The following is a 27,599-nucleotide window of genomic DNA, read 5'->3' as shown; positions in this document are numbered from 1 at the left end:
ATCACTGTGTTTATCCCATTTCCGGGTTCTGGGATCACTGTGTGGATCCCAATCCGGGTTCTGGGATCACTGTGTGGATCCCGATCCGGCTCTGGGATCACTGTGTTTATCCCATTTCCGTGTTCTGGGATCACTGTGTGGATCCCGATCCGGCTCAGGGATCACTCTGTGGATCCTGATCTGGAATCACTGTGTGGATCCCGATGTGGATCTGGAATCACTGTGTGGATCCCGATCCGGATCTAGAATCACTGTGTGGATCCCGATCCGGATCTGGAATTACTGTGTGGATCCCGATCCAGCTCTGGGATCACTGTGTGGATCCCGATCCAGCTCTGGGATCACTGTGTGGATCCCGATCCGGGTTCTGGGATCACTGTGTGGATCCCGATCCGGGTTCTGGGATCACTGTGTGGATCCCGATCTGGGTTCTGGGATCACTGTGTGGATCCCGATCCGGGTTCTGGGATCACTGTGTGGATCCCAATCCGGGTTCTGGGATCACTCTGTGGATCCCGATCCGGCTCTGGAATCACTGCAGATCCTGATCCAGGTTCTGGGATCGCTCGGTGGATCCCGATCTGGGTTCTGGGATCACTGCGGATCCTGATCTGGGTCTGGGATCTCTGTGGATCCCGATTAGGCTCTGGAATCAATGAAGATCCTGATCCAGGTTCTGGGATCACTGTGTGGATCTCAATCCTGCTCTGGGATCGCTCTGTGGATCCCGATCCAGGTCTGGGATCATTATATTCCAATCCCGATCCAGGTCTGGGATCACTATATTCCAATCCCGATCCGGGTCTGGGATCACTGTATTCCAATCCCGCTCCAGGTCTGGGATCATTATATTCCAATCCCGATCCGGGTCTTGGATCACTCTATTCCAATCCCGATCTGGGTCTGGGATCACTGTATTCCAATCCCGATCCGGGATCACTCTGTGGAGAGCGAATTGCTCCCTTGCACCTGTTGTGTCTAATTGCTGACATCTGGAGAATTCACCACAAATACACCATGTGTGTAACAGTTTGTAAACTCCTGGTAAAGTTTATCCACACCGTTTCTCCATGTTCGCCTCCTATAACACAGACTGGGTAAAAGGTAACAATCCACCCAACATCTGTCTGTGTGAAGCTCTTTCCTGCAGATGTCAGCATCAAACAGTAATTGGTCTGATGGCGTTGAGGGAGATGGCTCGTGGTAAATGCTGCGCACCCACAGTGCCACTGGGCAGGTATCCTGACTGAAGCATGTCCTATCACAGAGGGTTGTCATTCATTTCCAGAGGGCATTCATCGGAAACACAATAGAACCCCCGGAAAAGACGGTAGCTATTTCTAATGCCGGATTCAACACAGCTCCTTGATAATGTCCCACTTTGATCTGTCAGTTTGTACAAAGAAAGAATTCTGTCTGATGCTTCAAGCACACTTTGGGAAATGTAGGTGCAGGGCAGGAATCTGAACATTTTAGCTCCTGGGAAACTACCCCAACCGCCCTTCCTCATCCACCCAAACGCTCCGAGTATCGTTCCATATAATATCCAGGTGACATAATCGAGAGTAGCTCTGTGTAATCGATCTTGACTTGTTGAAAGATTAAACACATCAATGATTGAGGTCGTAAACTTAAAAAGATTCTATTTGTGGGTTTGGTGATGTACGATTGATGACCATGTGAGCAGCAGGTGGCTGCAGGCCTGTAAATAAAAATGCCAAGAATCGGCGTTGCAGTTAACATTAACCCTTTCCTGAGCAGCATGCAGCTCTGCATTTCCCTCTTTTGTATCGTGCAATTGTGGTTTGAGAGTAATTTCCACAAACTTCCTCACCGCCTGTAGTAATCCACGGGAGGCAGGAGTTCTGTCACCACACCAATATTTATTTACAATAACGATATTACAGGAGCAGCTACAAACAGTGCTGCTAGCAGTCCAGTCAACTTAAGACTGGCTCACAAAGCCTACACAGGTGATTATATGGGCCCCCTCAATGAGCTATCACTGAGGGATCTCATACTCCAATTGGCCAACCAATAAAGCCAATTGGAGTTCATTACACCGCCCATGAAAAATTATCCACACTGTCCAAGTCCCACATAATCTTGTAGACCTCTATCAGGTCGCCTCTCAACCTCCGCCGTTCCAGTGAGAACAGACCGAGTTTTTCTAACCTCTCCTCTGAGCTAGTTTGCTGTTCATTTCAAGTTGATGGGAAGAATTCGCCGCTCCCGCGCGGCATCGGGAAGGCCGTCGTGAACACGGCCGAGTTTCACGACGGCCTCGGAGCCCGCTCCTCGCACCCTATTCAACCCCCCAGGGTGCTAGGAGCGGCGCTCCGTAAATCTCGGCCACCGGGCCTTGACGCTTGCGTCAAGGCGGCGCGCCGAGAATGACACAACGGCGGCGCCTAAGTGACGTCAGCCGCGCAGGTTGGCCGGCTCCAACGGCGCATGCGCGGCTGACGTCACGATGGCTGCCGGCTCCAACCCGCGCATGCGCGGTTGCCGTCTTCCCCTCCGCTGCCCCGCAAGACGTGGCGGCTTGATCTTGCGGGGCGGCGGAGGGGAAAGAGTGCGTCTCTTGGAGACGCCGGCCCGATGATCGGTGGGCACCGATCGCGGGCCAGTCCCCTCCCGAGCACGGCCATGGTGCTCACTCCCCTCTCCAACCCCCACAAGCCACAAACAAAACTTTGACGCCATGTTCACGACGGCAGCGACCAGGTGTGGTTGCCGCTGTCGTGAACCAGTCGGGAACGTCAGGCCGCTCGGCCCATCCAGGCCGAAGGATCGCTGGTCGCCGTGAAAAACAGCGAGCGCCGATTCTGCGAGCGGGTGGGGGGGTGGGAGAATCGCGGGGGGTGCCAGGGCGGCGTGGCGTGAGTCGCCCGGCCCTCCCGCGATTCTCTCACCCAGCGTGGGGAGCAGAGAATTCTGCCCGATGTCTTTGATGGGGTTCCAATCCTGAACAATATTACAGTGGGAAAAGTGTCTCAGAGAGCAGACTGGATACTCACCTGGAAAGAAAACTAAGTACATTAAAGGACAGACTATACCATTGTGCTGGGACATCAACCATTGGTTCACTCTTCTCATCAACAGTGGTGGCTGTTGCGTTATCGTGTACTAAAGACCCAAATGGGTACAAGAGAGGCTTTATTACAGTTAGATGTTTATCCTCCGACTGCAGCTGGTAGAATGGCTGCTCTGGAGAACTCATACATATTTATACGGCTCCTTGTGGGCGGAGCTAGCCGGCAGGGGCTACCGGCGAACCTGTAGTACAGGTACTGCTGTATATCCCCTAATACAGGCACACACACAATTACACAGTGGATCACCACAGTGGCATCGCCCAAACTCACGGGGTGGGCTTTAAGAGCCAGAGTTGATTCTCACGATAACTGTCGTTGGTCTCTCTGCCCATTTAATTCCCAGAGGTAGCAGTTTCTTGCTGATTTAGCCTGTCAGCCGTTTCTGTTGGTCTCTGCGTTGACACATTGCGTACACACACATACCCAACACAAGTCGAAGGAACAGCAATTTGTAGGATGGATCTGCCCTTAGATGCAGTTGATTAACATTCTTCCCCAACAACTCCATTGTTATGGTTCCCTCGGTACTTACGTTAGTGGTTGCCAACGGACTGTCGACTTCTTTCGGCCAATGTAGCGCATGCTTGGTGTTTTCTTGCCTGTCGCTCTCTCCCTCTTTTCCTTCTTTCTGTGTCGGACAATGGACAAAGCTGGCACAGGTTGGGTTTGGGGCGGGGCTGTTGCACGATTGGTCAGAAGCAGAATGTCAGTCACCATTTCGCACCGTGTACCCGTGAAAGCAGGTTTGCACACACAGGTCTGAGGCCTTTGACAAAACCCACCGTTTTGACAGCGTGGGAAGCAGATAGCTGTGAAATAATCAAAACATAACCAATCAGCTCAGTCAGGAAGAAAATCTCTGACAATGTTCAAAAAGTAAAATCAAGTGTTTAGCTGGCGCAGTGTGTTAAATATTGAACATTTCACCTCGGACTCTGGGATTAAACCCAGCTCAGTTTGGTCAGTAAAGTCCTCATTATCTGGTGGACACAAAGCTTCCACAGGAGGACAGTGACAGACTCAATCCAGAGAGTTTACTGCTACCAATTGGGGAAAATTATGGTTAAAAAAAGTTAAACAGGGAGATGATTAGAGAAAGGCATCTGGGGAAATGGTGAGATGTGAATTCGCCTGTTAGTGGTAAACAAGTATTTTACATGTGTGATCGGAGAAAACAACATCAACTTCTAAGTGGAGAAATAAGGAGACGGACACGAACCTGCCCAAAGCCAACAGAGTGAATAAAATCAAAGGCAAAGAAATAATATAAACTGCAGAACCCTATTTAAAAGAAAAAATGAAAGAGAGAGAGCGAGCGGAGAGAGAGCGGAAAGAGCAGAAAGAGCAGAGAGAGGAGAGAGAGAGGAGAGAGCGCGGCGAGAGCAGAGAGAGTAGAGAAGAGAGAGAGAAGAGAGAGAGCGGAGAGAGCAGAGAAGAGAGAGAGCGGAGAGAGAGCGGAGAGAGAGCGGAGAGAGGAGAGAGGAGAGAGAGAGCGGAGAGAGAGAGGAGAGAGAGAGGAGAGAGAGCGGAGAGAGAGGAGAGAGAGCGGAGAGAGCAGAAAGAGCAGAGAGAGCAGAGAAGAGAGAGAGAGAAGAGAGAGAGCGGAGAGAGCGGAGAGAGAGCGGAGAGAGAGCAGAGAGAGCAGAGAGAGCGGAGAGAGGAGAGAGAGAGGAGAGAGTAGAGAGAGCGGAGAGAGGAGAGAGAGCGGAGAGAGGAGAGAGAGAGAGTGGAGAGAGCTGAGAGAGCGGAGAGAGGAGAGAGAGCGGAGAGAGCAGAGAGAGCAGAGAGAGCAGAGAGAGAGAGCGGAGAGAGCAGAGAGAGCGGAGAGAGGACAGAGAGCGGAGAGAGCAGAGAGAGCAGAGAGAGAGCAGAGAGAGAGAGCGGAGAGAGCAGAGAGAGCAGAGAGAGAGAGCGGAGAGAGCAGAGAGAGAGGAGAGAGAGAGGAGAGAGAGCAGAGAGAGAGAGGAGAGAGAGAGGAGAGAGAGCGGAGAGAGCAGAGAGAGAGAGGAGAGAGAGAGGAGAGAGAGCGGAGAGAGAGGAGAGAGAGCGGAGAGAGCAGAAAGAGCAGGGAGAGCAGAGAAGAGAGAGAGCGGAGAAAGAGCGGAGAGAGAGCGGAGAGAGAGCAGAGAGCAGAGAGAGGAGAGAGAGCGGAGAGAGCAGAGAGAGCGGAGAGAGGAGAGAGAGCGGAGAGAGGCGTGAGAGTGGAGAGAGGAGAGAGAGCGGAGAGAGCAGAGAGAGAGGGCGGAGAGAGCTGAGAGAGCAGAGAGAGCGGAGAGAGCAGAGAGAGAGAGCGGAGAGAGCAGAGAGAGCGGAGAGAGGAGAGAGCGGAGAGAGCAGAGAGAGCAGAGAGAGAGCAGAGAGAGAGAGCGGAGAGAGGAGAGAGAGCAGAGAGAGCAGAGCGATCAGAGAGAGAGCAGAGAGAGAGAGCGGAGAGAGCAGAGAGAGAAGAGGAGAGAGAGAGCGGAGAGAGCAGAGAGAGCGGAGAGAGGAGAGAGAGAGAACAGAGAGAGCAGAGAGAGCAGAGAGAGAGCAGAGAGAGAGAGCGGAGAGAGCAGAGAGAGCAGAGAGAGCGGAGAGAGCAGAGAGAGCAGAGAGAGGAGAGAGAGTGGAAGAGGAGAGAGAGCAGAGAGAGCGGAGAGAGCGGAGAGAGGAGAGAGAGAGGAGAGAGAGCGGAGAGAGGAGAGAGAGAGGAGAGAGCAAGCGGAGAGAGAGAGGAGAGAGAGAGCGGAGAGAGAGCGGAGAGAGCAGAGAGAGGAGAGAGAGAGCGGAGAGAGAGCGGAGAGAGGAGAGAGAGAGGAGAGAGAGCAGAGAGAGGAGGGAGAGAGCAGAGCGAGAGCGGAGAGAGCAGAGAGAGCAGAGAGAGGAGAGAGAGCAGAGGGAGGAGAGAGAGAGGAGAGAGTGCAGAGAGAGGAGAGAGAGAGCGGAGTGAGAGCGGAGAGAGCAGAGAGAGAGGAGAGAGCGGAGAGAGTGGAGAGAGCAGAGAGAGCGGAGAGAGCGGAGAGAGCAGAGAGAGGAGAGAGAGAGCGGAGAGAGCAGAGAGAGAGAGCGGAGAGAGAGCGGAAAGAGCAGAGAGAGCGGAGAGAGAGCGGAGAGAGGAGAGAGAGCAGAGAGAGCGGAGAGAGGAGAGAGCAGAGAGAGCAGAGAAGAGAGAGCAGAGAGAGAGAGCGGAGAGAGAGAGGAGAGAGAGGAAAGAGCAGAGAGAGCGGAGAGAGAGCGGAGAGAGGAGAGAGAGCAGAGAGAGCGGAGAGAGGAGAGAGCAGAGAGAGCAGAGAAGAGAGAGCAGAGAGAGAGAGCGGAGAGAGAGAGGAGAGAGGGGAGAGAGAAGAGAGAGAGGAGAGAGCGGAGAGAGAGCGGAGAGAGCAAAGAGAGGAGAGAGAGGATAGACCAGAGAGAGAGGAGAGAGCGGAGAGAGAGCGAAGAGAGCAGAGAGAGGAGAGAGAGAGAAAGAGAGAGTCAACATCAGAACTGCACAAGTTATAAACAGCCTCCCGAAAGAAGCAGCCATTGTTTCCCCTTCGTTGAACCAGCAGATTATTCCCAGACATGGCCACCTTAACCTGGTGGTGATCATTATTTGCTGGATTTGCTCATAAAGTTAATTAAAATTGGATGTTGTTTGGGAAAGTGGGTGGCGGGATTCTCCCATTCGGCGGCAGAGTGTCCAGGCGTCGGAAACGGCGTCGCGTTTCACAAGGGCGTGAACGGGCCGCTGGGACCCTACAGGGGGCCAGCACGGCGCTGGAGTGGTTCATGCCACTCCAGCCTCCCATCCCGGCATGAATTGTGCGCCGCGCCAACCCGCGCATGCGCAGTGGCCCCCCTCTACGTGCCGGCCCCGACGCAACGTGGCGCGGGAGTTCAGGGGCCGGCGCATAAGAAAATAGGCCCAGGGAGCGAGAGGCCGGCACGCCGATCGGTGGGCCCTGATCACGGGCCAGGCCCCATCGGAGGCACCCCCGGGGTGGGAGATCCCTCCCCCCCCCCCCCCCAATTCCCAATCCTGCGCGCAGAGTTCCCGCCGGCTGCGACCAGGTGTGGATGGCGACGGTGGGTCTCTGCCTTCTGAGAGTTGCCGCTTGGTCCATCCAGGCCAGAGAATCGGCGGCCCGGCCGCGTACAGCGGCCTGCGACCAGCGCCCCACCAAATACGCCAGTGCCGATGGCGCCGATTTTCCACGGAGCGGAGAATCGCTTGCTGGCGTCAGGGTGGCGAGGCTCGGCTGCGGGCTGGGAGAATCCCGCCCAACATGTCTCAAAGTTCAGATAAACGTAGGTAGTTGGGGACCAAGGGATACTTTCACATAAAATTATGTGTCTCCCAGCAAATTATAGTCCTTCTCATCGGGTATTGTTTATTGTTTATTAATTGTTCACACAGTGACTTGATTGTTCCTCACCAAGTTGTACATCCTTCCTCACATTATACCAGAACACATACACCACTACCAACCTGTGGTCGACGTTGCCCTTCTGGGTTTGGGGATACCCTCACATTGAACAGAAATTCAGAGCTCTTGGCCAGGATTTTCAAAAGGACAATTCCTTGGGTGTGAGGAATTTTTAACATAACAAGAGTGAGGAAAGTGTGGGACCAAATGAGGAGGGTGTGATTTAAAATAAGGGGACTGCAGAAATGGCTCTTGCACTGGTGCAGAGCTGTTTGAGAGTAGACAATGTCATCTTGGAACATTTGAAAAAAGTGTACCTAAAACTAAATCGATGGAACTGGCAAACACATTACAATTTGGATTACCTACAGGGATTAAAACAGCGGAGGTAATTGAAGAAATAACTCCACATTTAAATGCATAAGAGTTGTCAAACAGACCAAGTATTTCAACAATCGAAGAAACAAACAGAAAATACTGGACAATCGCAACAGGTCTGACAGCATCTGTGGAGAGAAAAGGGAGCTAACGTTTCGAGTCTGGATGACACTTTGTCAATGCTCGGATTTTGTCAAAGCTGAGGAAATTGAATTCACTTAAATTCAAGTAAAACTGGAAATGAAAAATCTTGAACTTGAAATGCAAGAAAAGCAAAACGAGAGAGAAAAAGAGAAAGCTTTTCAAAGAGAATTGGAAATTCAGAAGTTCGCAATGGCAGAGAGGGAAAATGAGAGAAAAAATGTCAATTTTAAATACAGGCAGTGGGAGAAGAGTGATCAGAGCAAGTGGAGGAAGGAGGTAATACGAGACATGAACCTTGTGGAGAGATGTTTGGATTTATGAAGACACATCCAAGATTTGACAAAAAAGACTTTGAGACATTTTTCAATTCCTTTGAAAAAATAGCCAGACAGATGCAATGGTCGCAAGATATTTGGACATTGCTGTGACAGAGTAAAAGTGTGGGTAGGGTTGGTGAATTCTATACGTCTTTGTCACAGAAAGGTCTGGGGATTACGATAAGGTTAAGAAAGCTGTATTGAGTGCTTATGAGTTAGTACCAGAGCCTTACAGACAAATGTTTTGAAATGGAAGAAAACATTCTGGATAGACTTATATTGAATTTGAAAGGGTTAAATGAAGTAATTTTGACAGGTGGTTGAGAGCATTAAAAATAGAAGAAACCTAGGAGGTCCTTGGAGAAGTAATTCCGTTGGAAGAATTAAAAAAGTCACTAGCTGCAGTGATAAGAACTCATGTGGAGGAACAGAGAGTTAAAAATGTGAGACAAGCCATGGAGCTTGCTGACAACTATGAGTTGGTTCACGGGGGCAAAGCCTTTTTCTCATGATCCTTTTAAATTTGAGAGAGATAGAAAATGGGATGGTGCAAGAACATCTTTAAGAAGACGTCACCTCAAAATAAAAAAGATGGTGCTGAGGGAATGAGAAAAATGAAGAAAGTTAGATGCTTTCCTTACAATAAACTGGGCCACACCAAATCATCTGCTGCAAGTACAATGGAAAGCCGGTTGGAGTTATAAATTTTAAGAAATTAACTATTAAATCTGAGACTAGAGAACAAGAGAAGCCGATTGGAATTAAACACAGAGTAGACCAAACAATAGGGGTGAAAACGTGTGCACAAATTGTACAGGGGTAAAGCGGCCAGCAGGTGGCTGATAAGTTTTAGAATTTTGTACATAAAGTGAAGGTGTATAAAATGGAATGGAGAAAGATGTTAACATTTGAAGAGATACAGGAGGGAGTCAATCCTTAATATTGTGGGATATGGATGTTTGTTGACCAAAATAAATATTGGAGGAAGAGGTTCTGGTCAGCACTATTCATGGCGAAACAAGAAAATTTCCTTTTTTGAGATTCATGATGCCAGTAACTGCAGAAATAATCATATGTACGGACCATAATCCTCAGAATTTCTCCAGAAATTTTAGGTATCGGAACACCAGGTTATTTCGATGGAGTTTGTGAATCCCCTCTGCACCCCCTCCAGTACAATCACATCGTTCCCATAGTATGGTAATCAAAATTGTACACAGTAATCCAGCTGTGACCACACCATCTATAAAACTTCAACATGACCTCCCTGCTTTTGTAATCTATGCCTCGATTGATAAAGGCAAGTGTCTCATATGCTTTTTCACCTCCCTATTAACCTGCCCTCTGCCTTCAGAGATCTATGGACAAACACACCATGGTCCCTTTATTCCTCAGGACTTCCCAGTGTCAGGCCATTCATTGAATACTTCCTTGTAATATTACTCCTTCCAAAGTGTAACACCTCATACTTTTCAGGGTTAAATTCCATCTGCCACTTATCTGCCCATTTGACCGTCCCGTCTCTATCTTCCTGTAACCCAAGATACTCAACCTCAGTGTTAACCACTCGGCCAATCTTTGTGTCATCCACAAATGTACTGATCCATCCCCCACATAGTCATCTATGTCATTTATATAAATGACAAACAATAGGGGGCGCAGCACAGATCCCTGTGGTACACCACTGGTCACTGGCTTCTAGTCACTAAAGCAGCCGTCTGTCATCACCCTCTGCCTCCTACAGCTCAGCCAGCTTTGAATCCACCTTATCAAGTTCCCCTGTATCCCATATTCCTTTGCCTTCTTTAGAAGTCTCCCATGTGGGACCTTGTTAAAGGCTTTGCTGAAATCCATATAAACTACATCAACTGCACTACCCTCATCTTTACACCTGGTTACATGCTCAAAAAACTCAATGAATTTGTTAGGAATGACCTCCCTCTGACAAAGCCACACTGACTCTCCCTGATCAAACCTTACCTCTCCAAGTGGAGTTATATTGTCTCCTTCAGAATTTTCTCTGATAGTTTCCCTACCACTGACGTGAGTCCCACTGGTCTGCACGTCCCTGGTTTATCTCTCCAACCCTTCTTAAATAGTGGGACCACATTAGCTGTTCAGAGGCCAGAGAAGAATAAAAAATTTGAATCAGCGCCCCTGAAATCGCTTCTCTCGCCTTCCACAGCATCCTGGGATACAATTCAACCAGAACTGGCGATTTATCCACTTTTCAACCTGCCAACACCTCCAATACTTTGTCACTCACTGTGACAATTTACTCTAAAGAACCTCACAGTCTCTCTCCTCCACATTCTCTTGGCTGAAGACAGGTCATTGTGGATGTTTTATTCCAAGTGTAATAGAGACTATTGGGAACATTGGATATATTTTATATTAATGCAGGCTTTTGAAAACTTTGTAATGGTTGATCAGGTAAAACCGATGAGAAATACTTGAGAAATTAAATTGTCTTAAAAATTAAGATGTTTCATATTTTCAAAGTGGGAACATGTTAAGAACTGGGAAAAGCAGGGAATTGGTTCGAGGCAGACTTTTGGGGAAATTAGGAGATGCGTGTTTCCCTATCAGGGAAAACAAGCATTTTACATGTGTAATTAGAGAAAACAATTGGTAGTGTGGATGAGCAGAGAGATCTTAGTGCCCATGTACATAGATCCCTGAAAGTTGCCACCCAGGTTGAGAGGGTTGTTAAGAAGGCGTACGGTGTGTTAGCTTTTATTGGTAGAGGAATTGAGTTTTGGAGCCATGAGGTCATGTTGCAGTTGTACAAAACTCTGGTGCAGCCGCATTTGGGGTATTGCATGCAGTTCTGATCGCGCATTATAGGAAGGATGTGGAAGCATTGGAAAGGGTGCAGAGGAGATTTACCAGGATGTTTCCTGGAATGGAGGGAAGGTCTTATGAGGAAAGGCTGAGGTACTTGAGGCTGTTTTCGTTAGAGAGAAGATGGTTAAGAGGTGACTTAATTGAGGCATACAAGATGATCAGAGGATTAGATAGGGTGGACAGTGAGAGCCTTTTTCCTCGGATGGTGATGTATTGCACGAGGGGACATGGCTTTAAATTGAGGGGAGATAGATATAGGACAGATGTCGGAGGTAGGTTCTTTACTCAGAGAGTAGTAAGGGCGTGGAATGCCCTGCCTGCAACAGTAGTGGACTCGCCAACACTAAACGCATTCAAATGGTCATTGGATAGGCATATGGACGATAAGGGAATAGTGTAGATGGGCTTTAGAGAGGTTTCACAGGTCAGCGCAACATCGAGGGCTGAAGGGCCTGTACTGCGCTATATGTTCTAATGGGGCCAGACATGGTAACTTCAAAGTGGAGACATAAGGAAATGGACACGAACCTGCTAAAAACCAATTCCACAGGGTGAATAACATCAAAGGGAATGAAATAGAATAAACTGTAGAACTCTAACTAAGGAAAGAGAGAGAAGAGAGACACAGAGAGAGTCAACATCAGAACTGCATCAAGTTGTAAACAGCCTCCAGAGAGAAGCAGTCATTGTTTCCCCTTCGTTGAACCAGAAGATTATTTCCTAGATATGGCCACCTTAACCTGGTTGTGATCATTATTTGCTGGATTTGCTCAAAGTTACTTAAAATTGGATGTTGTTTGTTAAAGAATTCAGATAAACGTAGGTAGTTGGGGACCAAGGGACAGCTTCACATAAAATGATGTGCGTACAGTCATGAGTATACCCAAGTGTCACAGCGGATCATAGTCCCTCTTGTCGTGTATGTGTTTATCTTTATTTTAAGTTAATAAATATTCTTTATTACTTGCTCACACAGCGACTGGGCTGTACCTAACCGAGTTGTATATTCTTCCTCACATTATACCAGAACAAACACAAACACTATTATTAACCTGTGGTCCACGCTACCCTTCTGGGTTTTGGGACACCCTCACATTTTATATCAGCGAGGTTTATCACATTCCATAGAGTTACCAGACATCAAGTAGCATGAGGAGGGTCTTTGCAAAGCGGTCATGAGGTGCCAGCTGTGAGCCCTGAAATGTCACATTTGCTCAGCAAGAAATGCTACTGATATTGCAAATGAGCTACACTGCTGGGGTAGCATAAATAAAGATCCTTCCTCTGTATCTAACCCCGTGCTTTACCTGCTTCTCCCTCTGTGTACTCGAACAGACGCCGGAATGTGGCAACTGGGGGCATTTCATGGTGACTTCATTGCAGTGTTAATGTTAGCCAACTTGTGACAATAAAGATTATTATATTCTAAATTGGGGTGGGACTGTCCACTCAAACATGAAAATAGATCATTATCTAACCCCGTGCTGTACCTGTCCTGGGAGTGTTTGATGGGGACAGTGTAGAGGGAGCTTTACTCTGTATCTAACCCCGTGCTGTACCTGTCCTGGGAGTGTTTGATGGGGACTGTGTAGAGGGAGGTTTACTCTGTATCTAACCCCGTGCTGTACCTGTCCTGGGAGTGTTTGATGGGGACAGTGTAGAGGGAGCTTTACTCTGTATCTAACCGCGCGCTGTACCTGTCCTGGGAGTGTTTGATGGGGACAGTGTAGAGGGAGCTTTACTCTGTATCTAACCCCATGCTGTACCTGTCCTGGGAGTGTTTGATGGGGACAGTGTGGAGGGAGCTTTACTCTGTATCTAACCCCGTGCTGTACCTGTCCTGGGAGTGTTTGATGGGGACAGTGTAGAGGGAGCTTTACTCTGTATCTAACCCCGTGCTGTACCTGTCCTGGGAGTGTTTGATGGGGACAGTGTGGAGGGAGCTTTACTCTGTATCTAACCCCGTGCTGTACCTGTCCTGGGAGTGTTTGATGGGGACAGTGCAGAGGGAGCTTTACTCTGTATCTAACCCCGTGCTGTACCTGTCCTGGGAGTGTTTGATGGGGACAGTGCAGAGGGAGCTTTACTCTGTATCTATCTCCGTGCTGTACCTGTCCTGGGAGTGTTTGATGGGGACAGTGTAGAGGGAGCTTTACTCTGTATCTAACCCCGTGCTGTACCTGTCCTGGGAGTGTTTGATGGGGACAGTGTAGAGGGAGCTTTACTCTGTATCTAACCCCGTGCTGTACCTGTCCTGGGGGTGTTTGATGGGGACAGTGTAGAGGGAGCTTTACTCTGTATCTAACCCCGTGCTGTACCTGTCCTGGGAGTTTTTGATGGGGACAGTGTGGAGGGAGCTTTACTCTGTATCTAACACCGTGCTGTACCTGTCCTGGGAGTGTTTGATGGGGACAGTGTGGAGGAAGCTTTACTCTGTATCTAACCCCGTGCTGTACCTGTCCTGGGAGTGTTTGATGGGGACAGTGTGGAGGGAGCTTTACTCTTTATCGAACCTGTGCATTCTAAAAATATTTTACAAGAGCTCCATCTGTAATTTACACGGTAACTTTAGCACAGTAAAATGTCAGAAAGTTTGAGGTACAAAAGTTGACACCGAGTGTCTTATGTCAATGTTTAGACCGGCAGCCCAAGCTTTGTCAGGAAGACAGGAATGAAAGCAAAGGGGATGTGGAGATGTGGAGAGGACGTGATGATCGGGGTGGCGGAAAGCATTGGAGGGATATTTTTTAAGGGCTGGTTTCAAGCTGAGGTGTTAAGGGAAGAGGTACAAAGACGTGTCTTTGTGGGGGTGGGTGTTAGTCAGAGCTGGGTAAAGGGAGAGAGAAACTCCAGTGCCTCAGATTGTCCTCCTCCTGTTGCTAAGTTTCTATCGCCACCTGCAGGGAAAGCATAGCTGGTACGTTAGCAGGTGTGGAATAACGGTAAGTCAATCCGTCCACAATTCCCCAGGACAACCATGGGGTTGATGTCAGGGTGAGACACTGCTGGGGATTATCGGCGAGCCACAATTCAGATCAGGATCACTGGGGGATGATGGAGGAGTCCGCAGCTCAAATACAGGGTGTGATATATTGAGACTGTTGCACTGAAACCAATTCGTTTTCCGGGAGGAAATCTGCCCTCCTTACCTGGTCTGGCCGACATGTGACTCCAGATCCACAGAAAGGTGGTTGGCTCTTAACTGCCCTCTGGTCCACAGATCACCGAAAATGGCAACACAGGTGGAGAAGGTAGTCGAGAAGGCAGACGGCATGCTTGCCTTCATCGGCCGGGACGTTAAGTATAAAAATTGGCAAGTTATGCCGCAGCTGTACAAAACCTTAGTTCGGCTACATTTGGAATATTGCGCACAGTTCTGGTCGCCACAATAGCAGAAGGAGGTGGAGGCTTTGGAGAGGGGACAGAGGAGGTTTACCAGGATGTTGCCTGGTCTGGAGAGTTAGCTTTGAGGGGGTTGGATAAACCGATGATTGTCTTCACTGGAATAACAGATGTGGAGGGATGACCTGATAGAAGTTTACAACTTTCTGAGGGATATGGACAGAGTGGATCGTAAGAAGGTGTTTCCTAGGGTGCAATCACCAATTACTCAGTGGCATAGGTTTAAGGTGTGAAGGGCAAGGTTTAGAGGAGATGTACGAGTGAAGTTTTTTTTTACACAGAGGGTAGTGGGTGCCTGGAACTCGCTGCCGGAGGAGGTGGTGGAAGCAGGGACGATAGTGACGTTTAAGGGGCATCTTGACAAATACATGAATAGGATGGGAATAGAGGGATACGGACCCCATAAATGTAGAAGGTTTTACATTCGACAGGCAGCATGGTCGGCGTAGGCTTGGAGGGCCGAAGGGCCTGTTCCTGTGCTGTACTGTTCTTTGGGCAGCACGGTAGCACAGTGTTTAGCACTGTTGCTTAACAGCTCCAGGGACCCGACAGCTTGGGTCGCTGGCTGCAGAGTCTGCACGTTCTCCCCGTGTCTGCGTGGGTTTCCTCCGGGTGCTCCGGTTTCCTCCCACAAGTCCTGAAAGACGTGCTGTTAGGTAAATTGGACATTCTGAATTCTCCCTCGGTGTATTCGAACAGGCGCCGGAATGTGGCGACTAAGGGCTTTTCACAGTAACTTCATTGCAGTGTTAATGTAAGCCTACTTGTGACAATAAAGATTATTATTATTGTAGATTATTATTATTATTCTTTGAAATGGTCGAGCAAGATGTCCAGATGTTTCAAACTGCTTTAAAACATATAATGAGATACAACAGGATGGTCTGCCTAGTATTATTCTGTCGGAACTAGAAACCTCAATGACCCACTCAGCCTATCCAATCCTAGCAAAGTCCTCCTCAACAGTATCTAGGGGCTTGAGCTCCCACAGATTGGTCAAGCAACAGCCAAATACACTCAGACTCACCAAATCATTCCTTTCAGGCAGTGTACCAGACACCACCATCACCATCCTGGAGGATGATTCAGCCCTCTCCCATCAGCAGGCCAAGCCGAGCAGAGGTGGCAGCACAATGGCAGAGTCAGGAGGGGGTTGCCACACAATGGTAGAGTCAGCAAGGGGTTGCCACACAATGGTAGAGTCAGCAAGGGGTTGCCACACAATGGTAGAGTCAGCAAGGGGTTGCCACACAATGGTAGAGTCAGCAAGGGGTTGCCACACAATGGTAGAGTCAGCAAGGGGTTGCCACACAATGGTAGAGTCAGCAAGGGGTTGCCACACAATGGTAGAGTCAGCAAGGGGTTGCCACACAATGGTAGAGTCAGCAAGGGGTTGCCACACAATGGTAGAGTCAGCAAGGGGTTGCCACACAATGGTAGAGTCAGCAAGGGGTTGCCACACAATGGTAGAGTCAGCAAGGGGTTGCCACACAATGGCACAGTCAGGAGGAGGTTGCCAAGTCGATGAACCATCTCAGCTTCCTCTGGGGTATTGTGCACAATTCTGGGGCCACACTATAGGAAGGATGTGAACACATTGGAGCGAGCGCAGAGGAGGTTTACAAGAATGGTTCCAGGGGTGAGAAACTTTAGACATGAGGATAGATTGGAGAGGTTGGGAATGTTCTCCTGGGAGAGAAGAAAGTGGAGAGATCCCAGCAGCACACATGCCAGTCTTCAACTAATTTGATTCACTCCACATGATGTCAAGAAGTGGCTGCAAGCATTGAATACTGCAAAGGCTGTGGGTCTCGTTGACAATATCCTGGCTGTGGTCACAGAAGACCTGATCTTCAGGAGGAACATGGCCTCAGTCAGGCTGATCCAACATAGTTACAGTATGGGTATCTAGCCGACAATATGGAGAATTGCACAGGTATGTCCTGCACACAGGACACAACAAATCCAGCCAATTATTACCCTTTAGTCTACGCACAATCATGAGCGAGCTGGTGTAAGATTGTCATTAACCGTGCTATCAAGCAACACATTCCAACCAATAACCTGCTCACTGACAGTCAGTTTGGGTTCCCCCAGGGTCACTCAGCTCCTGACCTCATTCCAGCCTTGGTTCAAACATGGACAAAAAAAGCTGAATTGCTGAGATCAGGCAAGAGTGACTGCCCTTGACATCAAGGTAGAATTTGGAAGAGTGTGGCATCAAGAGGCTCGAATAAAATTGAAGTTTATGGAATCAGGGAGAAAACTCTGCTGGTTGGAGTCATGTCTGGCACAAAGGAAGATGATTGTGGTGGTTGGAGGTCAATCATCTCAGCTACAGGACATCACTGCAGGAGTTCCTCAGGGTAGTGTCAAAGAACAAAGAACAAAGAAATGTACAGCACAGGAACAGGCCCTTCGGCCCTCTAAGCCTGCGCCGACCATGCTGCCCGTCTAAACTAAAATCTTCTGCACTTCCTGGGTCCGTATTCCTCTATTCCCATCCTATTCATGTATTTGTCCAGATGCCCCTTAAACGTCACTATCGTCCCTGCTTCCACCACCTCCTCCAGCAGCGAATTCCAGGCACCCACTGCCCTCTGTAAAAAACTTGCCTTGTACATCTCCTCTGAACCTTGCCCCTCACACCTTAAACCTATTCCCCCTAGTAAAAAAGTCTCTGACTATCCACTCTCTCTATGCCCCTCATAATTTTGTAGACCTCTATCAAGTCGCCCCTCAACCTCCGTCGTTCCAGTGAGAACAAACCAAGTTTATTGAACCTCTCATCAGAGCTAAACCATCCTGGGCCCAACCATCTTCAGCTGCTTCACCAGTGACCTCCCTTCCATCATAAAGGTCAGAAGTGGGGATGTTCACAGATGATTGCACAATGTTCAACACCATTTGCAAACTCCTCAGACACTGAAGCAGTCCATGCCCATTTGGAGCAAGGCCAGGGCAACACTAAAGCTTGAGCTGATAAATTGAAAGTAACATTAATGCCACAGAAGTGCCAGATTGTGACCATCTCCAACAAAGCAGAGTCTAATCATTTCTCCTTGACATTTAATGGCATTATCATCACTGAATCTCCCATTATCCACATCCTGGGTTTACCATTGACCACAGACTGAAAAGAACACATTGTATAAACACTGTGGCTGAAACAGCAGGTCAGAGACAGCAAATTCTGGGGTGAGTAACTCACCTCCTGACCCCCCCAAAGTCTGTCCACCATCTACAAGGCACAAGTCAGGAGTGTGATGGAATAGTTTCCACTTGCCTGGATGAGTGCGGCTCCAACAACACTCAAGAAGCTCGACACCAACCAGGGCAAAGCAGCCCCGCTTGATTGGCACCCCATCCACCACCTTAAACATCCACCCCCTCCACCACTGACGCACAGTGGAAGCCGTGTGAACCATCTACAAGATGCACTGCAGCGACTCACCAAGGCTCCTTCGACAACACCTCCCAAACCCACAACCTCGACCACCCAGAAGACAAAAGGCAGCCGGTGCATTGGAACATTGCCACCTGGAATTTCCTGAAAGCCACACACCATCCGGTCTTGGAAATATATTATTGTCCCCCTGTTAAAACCTGAAGCACCCTCCCTAACAGCAGGGTGGGTATACCTATATCGCACGGACTGAAGAGGTTCAAGTGGCAGCTCAGCACCACCTTCTCAAAGATGGGCAATAAACGCTGGCCTTGCCAGGAGGGCCTGCATTCCAGGAACAAATAAGAAAAACTACAAATCAGCTTCAATCCTCAATTGTTTTTAGACATGGAACTAAGTAACAAGACCCCTTTAAAGATAAAAGGGATTGCAATTTCTCCATTAAACTCACTTGAAGGTTGAGCTGATTCAAGGCAGACTCTCTCTGAAGTTTGTCTTTTCCTGTTGGACATCTTGTTGGGCTGTAAAATGTACCAGGTGTTGCTACTCAAGCACCATCAATCATATTTGCAGCCTGCAAGCACCCCCCCTCCCCGACCTGCCTTGTGCTGGGACACGGGAGCTCAGCTCAGCTGTAGCATTAAAAAGTAAGTTTTGGTGACAACATCTGCTAAAATCCCAATTTTTGCTGCATTTCTGTTTCTGATAGATCTGATAGAAATGTAACTGTAGCTGCGATTTAGGAAGCAGCTTGAGTTTCTTTTAAGCTCCATCAAGTTGGGAACTACATTTAGCTCAGATATCTCACTCACACTAGAGGAGAATTGGTTCAAGATTCTTTCAAGGTCAAAAGGGGGGTGTTTTTTATCCCGGGCGGGGATGGGGGAACCATCCCGAGATGGCATGTCTGGTGGAATAGGTGAATGAATCTTCTCCCAGATGCAGACCTTGTGGTCAGGGCTCCTGTTCACAGGATCTCGGTCTCAATGTCAGCTGGAAACAGATGTTGGAAGATCACAGAGAGATGGCGAGCAGCTCGACTATTGGAAGGAAAAGTTAAAACAATCTTCTGGCCAGCTGGCCCTCTGCAGAGACTCTGTCTCTGGGTCAGACACAAGGGCAGATGCGAGATGGAGATGTCGGTCACTGTGACCCTCCTGAAAATGAAAGCCAATGATGTGGAGGTCTCTCAGATACTCCAAACACACAGCTCTCTGTGGGGACTGCAATGATGTCTGCAGGCAGCAATACGCAGAGATTCAGCGTAAAAAGAAGTGTTAGTTACACTGATAGTCTCTGCAGCGAGAACCATGTTGGAAACTGGAAAGAGTACAGTTTCGCCATGGGTTACATGAACAACAAAAGTCAGATTTAATCACCATTTTTCCTTAAGGTGCCTACTATTGGGGTACAGACGTCTCACCCAGACAGGGTGCTGACACCTCACCCGGGGTACAGACACCTCACCCAGGCAGGGTGCAGACACCTCACCCAGACAGGGTGCTGACATCTCACCCAGACAGGGTGCAGACATCTCATCCGTCTAGTCACACATTGAGAATAAGTTTAGATTGTCGGAAATGCAGCACCATTTCATCCCCACAATATCCAGCAGCATTTTCCGCAGGGTTTGCTGGATGTGATCAAGGGTGGCAAGTGGTTAGTTGGACTGTCCCTAAGCAACACTCTGTAACTTATCACAGAAGGATTAAACCTGGTGAGGAAAAAGGCCATTGATAAGCTCCAGAAGAGTGGACACATAATTAAGGTCAGAACACGTGGAATCAGGTGACAAGTAGTAGAATGGCTAGCAAGCTGGCTACAGGAGTTAAAGTTTGTCATTCAGATTAGCAAATGGTGAGAAGTAATATTCCACAAGGGCCGCTTCTGGGGCCACCTATTGTCCACAATTTACATAAACAATTTGGACCAGGGAATCAGACCATTCCAAACTTTGCAGATGGCACCAACTGAGAGGTTGTTGATAATACAAGAGGATTGCAGCAAAATGCAGCCAAATACTAAGAAAGTTGCAAACTACGCAAGTAATTAGCAGATGAACTTTAAAATCGGGGAGTGTGAGGTGGCGCATTTTGCCAGGAAGAATGACAGGCAGATAGTCCTTGGGAATTAAGCATCTAAAGAATACAGAGGAAGAGAGGTATAGGTACTCAAACTAATAAAAATAGAGAATGCAGATTAAAAAGGTCAGAAAAAAGCAAACCAGGCCCTGGGGTTCATTTCGAGAGGAATAGAATTGAAAATCAGAGAATTTCTGTGAAATCTACTTTGAACTTTTGTTAAATCACAGCAGTCTGCGCAGTCTGGCCTCCATATTAGAATCATAAAATCCCGACAGTGCAGACGGAGGCCATTTGGCCCATTGAGTCTGCACCAACCCTCGAAGGAGCACCCTGCCCAGGGCCACACCCACATCCCCGTAACTCAGAAACCCCACCTAACCTTTTAACGCTAAGGGGCAATTTATTGTGGCCAATCCACCTAACCTGCACATCTTTGGACTGTGGGAGGAAACTGGAGCACCCGGAGGAAACCCACGCAGACACGGGGAGAACGTGCAGACTCCGCACAGACAGTGATCCGAGGCTGGAATCGAACCCGGGTCCCTGGTGCGGTGAGGCAGTGCGACCAGTGAGCCACTGTGCGACCGTGACGCCTGTTATTTTAAAAGAATATAAAGACATTGAAGAAAGATTTACTAGAATAGTACCAGAATGGAGAGGTTATAACCAGCAGAAAATATTGAACAGGCTTCGTCACTTCCTGCTAGGAGCAGACTGAGGGGTGACCTGATTGAGGTTTTTCAGATTCTGGAAGCGTTTGATAGATGTGTGGTGGAGAACAGTGCTAGGGACCATCATTATAAAATAGTCATTAACAAATCCAATCGGGAATTCAGAAGAAACTTCTTCAACCAGAGAGTGGGGGGAATGTGGAACTCGCTCCCACAGGGATTGGTTGAGGTGAATAGTATCGATTTATGGAGAAACTGAGTAAGGACGAGGGGGAAGGAAACAGGATATGGTGATGGGGTGAGAGGAGGCTCGTGTGGAGCATCAAGGCCAGCACAGAGCAGATGGGCTGAATGGTCGGTTTCTGTGCTGTAACCACCATGCCATTCTATGTAGGGCACTGGGTGCAGGACCTGCCCATTGAATCAGCAGATTTATGTGGATGTTCCTTCGATCCCCAATGCTTTAATATGAAACATTTCAAAAAGGGACTTACGCTTTGTGCATTGTCTGGTCTGGGGTCCTAATATCCATCCTTTGCAACAGCCACTGCCACAGGCATTTAAACTGCAAGAAAATACAAGCAACAGGTCACTAATCTACACACTAGGACAGAAACAGGGCAGGGTGGAGTGAAGGGACAGAGAAGAAATGGGTAGGAGGAATGGAGTTGAATTGCTCGATAGAAAAGGACAAGGTCCAGCAAGGCTATGATATACTTTCACAGTCAGATTGCCTCTGACATCATTCACATATAAAGAACAGTCACATTTATAGAGTAATGGAAGGCTATCAGTTCCTCTGTTAAACCACAACCAGCAGGATCAGGAAGACATGATATCAAATGGAAGGAAAATCTCTCCCATCTCTGATCTGACTGGAAGTGAAACAGGGGGTGTCAGACTCAGTGTTTCGTGGTTTGTTTGTGAAGGATTAAATTAGAGTTGGACAAGAAGGGTATCTTTGGACTGTGGGAGGAAACCGGAGCAGACACATTGAGAACGTTCAAACTCCGCACAGATGGTCAACCGAGGTGGGAATTGAACCTGGGATCCTGGAGCTGTGAGGCAGCAGTGTTAACCATTGCGCCACCAGAACGGGAAAGTGGAGACAGGGAGGGGTGGGCAATTCTATACAATGGAATGGGCAACTTCTTTGATTTCTTGTTCACGATCTCGTTTGATTTCCCAAAGCCGGTCCTTAAAAACTGGAAACGAATCTCATTGGAACCAAATCTCAGAAAGCAGATCGAGACGATTGCTGTTCAACCACCATGTCTCGTTTCAGTCTGCTGGAGGTGGAAGGTGCCCCTTACTCAGTGAATGGAATCCTCACTACACACATACATGCACACACACACACACGTGCACACGCACACAGACACATGTGCATGCACACAGACACACACACACACACGTGCACGCACACAGACATACACACGTGCACGCATACAGACAGACACACACACACAGACACACTCGTGCGCACACAGACGTGGACACACAGACACATGCACGGACACAGACACACGCACAGGCACACACACACGCACGGACACACACACGCGCACAGACACACACACACGCATGGACACACACACATGGGCACTCACACATAGACACGCAATACAGTGGCTCAGTAGAGGCTACCAAAAGGAAGGAAGTCTCCCCATGTTGGATATGACTGGAAGTAAATTAATGGGTCTCAGAAGGAGGATTTTGGGGGTTTGTTTGCAATGGATTAAACTGGAGTTGGACAGAAGGGCACAATAACCAGACACAAGGTTATAATATAACCCTTTTAAATTGACCCAAACAACACAGCAGCTGAGGAAGATTGGCTTCCTGGAATCTCAATTCCCGGCTTTTCCTGTGCCCTGGCCCCGGGATACAGCCGAGTGTGAAACCCATACTTTTATTATTATAACTGAGGCGTTCCAGAGAACATAAAAAGAGCACAAACACCTTTTGATGCAGAATTTATCAGGCTCCTTTCAGACCAAGATCTACCTTTCAACAGCAGACACCTGAGAGATCACAAGGACACTTTGAAAATCCCAGGCGCCACACTCAAGAATTTGGTTCAAAATCTTCAAACAAGCCAAATTGCTGGATTCAGATGCAGCTCCCTGTAACTCTCCCTTTCTGCGCAGCGTTTCTGCTGTTTAAGGATTCTAATCAGAGTTATCTCAGCTGTAATGAGATTAAACTGACATATCAGTGAGCTCACTGCAACGACGTGGCCACTGAGCTAAGCAGCCCTATATAGAAGCAAAATAAACACAATCACAATCCACTTTCCCTTTGATGGGACTTTTCACCCCTCAAATACCTCCTGTTGCTCAATGAACATTAATTCCAGACAGTCTTCGGCCCAACTCCCTCACCCTGAACACGGTAACAATGGAGGGAATACATTTTGGACAAAGTCACAGCGTTCTTCTCTATTTTATAAGCAATGATGATATTTCACTGATAGTAAATCCCCAGCAGTCTGATACCTGGTAAACTTTTCTCAATTACAGGATGTTAAAAGGGGTCGAGGGGCAGTTGCTGGATGGTTCTGAACAGTTCCAGCCGAGTGCTTACACTGCCAAAATTCAGATAGTCTTTGGTAGAATACAGCCCTGCTTATGAAATATTCCAAAAGTCTCCTTCAGACTGGTTCAAACGGCGCATCTTTCAATTCAAAGTTCCCATCAAAACTCACACATCTTAAACAGTTGACAAAAGCAAGGAAATCAGACTAAATCTTGACAAATCACGATTTAGACGTCAGCTGGGGTCCAATTCTGGGCTTTAGGAAGGGTGTCAAGACCTTGGAGAAGGTGCGGAGGAGGTTTACTAGAATGGGACCAGGGATGATGGATTTTGGTTAATGGGGAGCGATAGGAGAAGAACATAAGAACGAGGAGCAGGAGTAGGCCATCTGGCCCCTCGAGCCTGCTCCGCCATTCAATGAGATCATGGCTGATCTTTTGTGGACTAAGCTCCACTTTCCGGCCCGAACACCATAACCCTTAATCCCTTTATTCTTCAAAAAACTATCTATCTTTACCTTAAAAACATTTAATTCAACTGCTTCACTGGGCAAGGAATTCCATAGATTCACAACCCTTTGGGTGAAGAAGTTCCTCCTAAACTCAGTCCTAAATCTACTTCCCCTTATTTTGAGGCTATGTCCCCTAGTTCTGCTTTCATCCGCCAGTGGAAACAACCTGCCCGCATCTATCCTATCTATTCCCTTCATAATTTTTAATGTTTCTATAAGATCTCCCCTCATCCTTCTAAATTCCAACGAGTATAGTCCCAGTCTACTCAACCTCTCCTCATAATCCAACCCCTTCAGCTCTGGGATTAACCTAGTGAATCTCCTCTGCACACCCTCCAGTGCCAGTAAGTCCTTTCTCAAGTAAGGAGACCAAAACTGAACACAATACTCCAGTTGTGGCCTCACTAACACCTTATACAATTGCAACATAACCTCCCTAGTCTTAAACTCCATCCCTCTAGCAATGAAGGACAAAATTCCATTTGCCTTCTTAATCACCTGTTGCACCTGTAAACCAACTTTCTATGACTCATGCACTAGCACACCCAGGTCTCTCTGCACAGCGACATGCTTTAATATTTTATCGTTTAAATAATAATCCCGTTTGCTGTTATTCCTACCAAAATGGATAACCTCACATTTGTCAACATTGTATTCCATCTGCCAGACCCTAGCCCATTCACTTAACCTATCCAAATCCCTCTGCAGACTTCCAGTATCCTCTGCACTTTTCGCTTTACCACTCATCTTAGTTTCATCTGCAAAATTGGACACATTGCCCTTGGTCCCCAACTCCAAATCATCTATGTAAATTGTGAACAATTGTGGGCCCAACACAGATCCCTGAGGGACACCACTAGCTACTGATTGCCAACCAGAGAAACACCCATTAATCCCCACTCTTGGCTTTCTATTAATTAACCAATCCTCTATCCATGCTACTACTTTACCCTTAATGCCATGCATCTTTATCTTATGCAGCAACCTTTTGTGTGGCACCTTGTCAAAGGCTTTCTGGAAATCCAGATATACCACATTTATTGGCTCCCCGTTATCTACTGCACTGGTAATGTCCTCAAAAAATTCCACTAAATTAGTTAGGCACAACCTGCCCTTTACGAACCCATGCTGCGTCTGCTCAATGGGATAATTTCTATCCAGATGCCTCGCTATTTCTTCCTTGGTGATAGATTCCAGCATCTTCCCTACTACCGAAGTTAAGCTCAATGGCCTATAATTTCCTGCTTTCTGCCTACCTCCTTTTTTAAACAGTGGTGTCATGTTTGCTCATTTCCAATCCACTGGGACCACCCCAGAGTCTAGTGAATTTCGGTAAATTATCACTAGTGCATCTGCAATTTCCCTAGCCATCTCTTTTAGCACTCTGGGATGCATTCCATCAGGATTCCATCAAGATGGGATTGTTCTCCTTGGAACAGGAAGGCACATGGGAGACTAAATGGAGGTGTTCAAAACTGCAAAGAATTTTTAGAGAAACTGTTTCCAGTGTGAGGAGGGTTGGTCACCAGAGCAAGTGAGTGATCAGAGAAAGAACGACAGGCATTAACATTATCTTTTTATAGAGCGAGTTGTTATTTAGAATGAGCAGTTTGAAAGGGTGATAGTGGAGGCAGATTCAATAACATTCAAAAGGGAATTCGATAAATGCCTGAATGTGGAGAGTTCAGATAAATGGGACTAGTTAGGTAAATCTTTCAAAGTGAAACTTTCCTTTGCTCCAGTCTTCTCCAAATAAGAATGTGAAGATACAATCAGAAAACTTGCTTGGCTCCTGATCTATCTATCGCCCACCGCAACCCTCTCTCTCCATCACTCCACCCATCTCTCCATCCTCCACCCATCTCTCCATCCCCCCACCCATCGCTCCACACCCCCCACCCATCTCTCTATCGCCCACCGCAACCCTCTCTCTCCATCCCCCCACCCATCTCTCCATCCTCCACCCATCTGTCCATCCCCCACCCATCTCTCCATCCTCCACCCATCTCTCCATCCCCCCACCCATCTCTCCATCCCCCCACCCATCTCTCCATCCTCCACCCATCTCTCCATCCTCCACCCATCTCTCCATCCCCCCACCCATCTCTCTGCATCCCCCACCCATCACTCTCCATCCCCCCCACCCATCTCACCATCCCCCCACCCATCTCTCCATCCCCCACCCATCTCTCTCCATCCTCCACCCATCTCTCTATCCCCACCCATCTCTCCATCCTCCACCCATCTCTCCATCCCCCATCCATCTCTCCATCCCCCACCCATCTCCCCACCCCCCCCCACCCATCTCTCCATCCCCCACCCATCTCTCTCCATCCTCCACCCATCTCTCTCCATCCTCCACCCATCACTCTCCACACCCCACCCATCTCTCTCCACCCCCCCACCCATCTCTCCCCACACTCCCACCCATCTCTCTCCATCTCCCCACCCATCTCTCCATCCCCCACCCATCTCTCTCCATCCCCCCAACCCTCTCTCTCCATACCCCCCACCTATCTCTCCATCCTCCACTCATCTCTCTCCATCCTCCACTCATCCCTCTCCATCATCCACCCATCTCTCCATCCCCCAACCCTCTCTCTCCATCCCCCCACCCATCTCTCCATCCTCCACCCATCTCTCCATCCCCCCACCCATTTCTCCATCCTCCACCCATCTCTCCATCCCACCCATCTCTCCATCCCCCACCCATCTCTCTCCATCCCCCCAACCATCTCTCCCCACCCTCCACCCATCTCTCCCCATTCCCCACCCATCTCTCCATCCCCCCACCCATCTCTCTCCACCCCCCCCACCCATCTCTCTCCATCCCCCACCCATCTCTCCATCCCCCACCCATCACTCTCCATCCCCCCACCCATCTCTCCATCCCCCACCCTTCTCTCCATCCCTCTTCCCCCCATCTTCACTCCACACCTTTCTCCCCATCCCCCCCCCCCAGCTCTATATCCCAGCATTCCTCTCACTTTTACTCCTCCCATTTTTCATTTCCATCTCGGAGGTCTTTGCGGTTCAGCATTTCATTCTTGCTTCTGATTTAGAAAGTTGAGCTCAAATCCGTCTCCAGTACGTGACCATGCAGGTCAAAGTTGACGTTCCAATGGAGTACTGAAGGAGCACTGCACTTTCAAGAGTACGGATGGCACAGTGGTTAGCACTGCTGTCTCACAGCGCCAGGGACCCAGGTTCAATTCCGGCCGAGGGTCACTGTCTGTGCGGAGTCTGCACGTTCTCCCCGTGTCTGCGTGGGTTTCCTCCGGGTGCTCCGGTTTCCTCCCACAGTCCAAAGACGTGCAGGTTAGGTGGATTGGACATGATAAATTGCCCTTAGTGTCTAAAAAGGTTAGGTGGGGTTACTGAGTTATGGGGATAGGGTGGCAGGAGAGGGTTTGGGTGCTCTTTTGCAGGGTCGGTGCAGACTAGATGGGCTGAATGGCCTCCTTCTGCTCAGTAGGCATTCTATGTCTTCTTTTAGATGAGTTCTTAATCTCTGACCCTATGAGGAGTGTAAAAGATCCCCTGAGTTTATCTGAAGGGGGCGATAGTGATCCCATTCGGAGATCCTGCTCCGCGCACTTCCTACACTTCAGAAATACTTCACTGGCTGTGAAATGCATTGGGGCGTCCTGGGCTGGTGAAAGGTGCTACAGAAATTCTTCTCTCCCCCAATGAAGCCCATTTTCAGCCATAAGCCCCAAACTAAACCCTGAATCCTGGAAGCAATACCTCCCCACCCCAGGGTAAAACCGACCCCACATCCCGGGATGGGGCCACCCCCGGGGTAAAACCCACCC

At 48.5% G+C, this 27,599-nt stretch overlaps 1 protein-coding gene across 1 annotated transcript in view; it reads right to left on the bottom strand.

The window, feature by feature from the left end:
• LOC119957724 (latent-transforming growth factor beta-binding protein 1-like) overlaps positions 1-27,599 on the bottom strand; it is a 182,732-nt gene that overhangs the window by 153,220 nt on the left and 1,913 nt on the right. Inside the window, exons 2-3 of the mRNA XM_038785804.1 lie at positions 21,230-21,300; positions 3,631-3,907 (exon numbers count right to left, since the gene is read on the bottom strand). Coding sequence (XP_038641732.1) covers positions 3,631-3,907; positions 21,230-21,300 — 348 coding nt within the window. The remainder of the gene's footprint in view (positions 1-3,630; positions 3,908-21,229; positions 21,301-27,599) is intronic.

This window comes from Scyliorhinus canicula, chromosome 27, assembly GCF_902713615.1.
Source record: "Scyliorhinus canicula chromosome 27, sScyCan1.1, whole genome shotgun sequence".
Classification (NCBI taxonomy): Eukaryota; Metazoa; Chordata; class Chondrichthyes; order Carcharhiniformes; family Scyliorhinidae; genus Scyliorhinus; species Scyliorhinus canicula.
The sequence above is the reverse complement of the archived record's forward strand: the minus strand, read 5'-3'. Positions and strand labels throughout refer to the sequence as shown.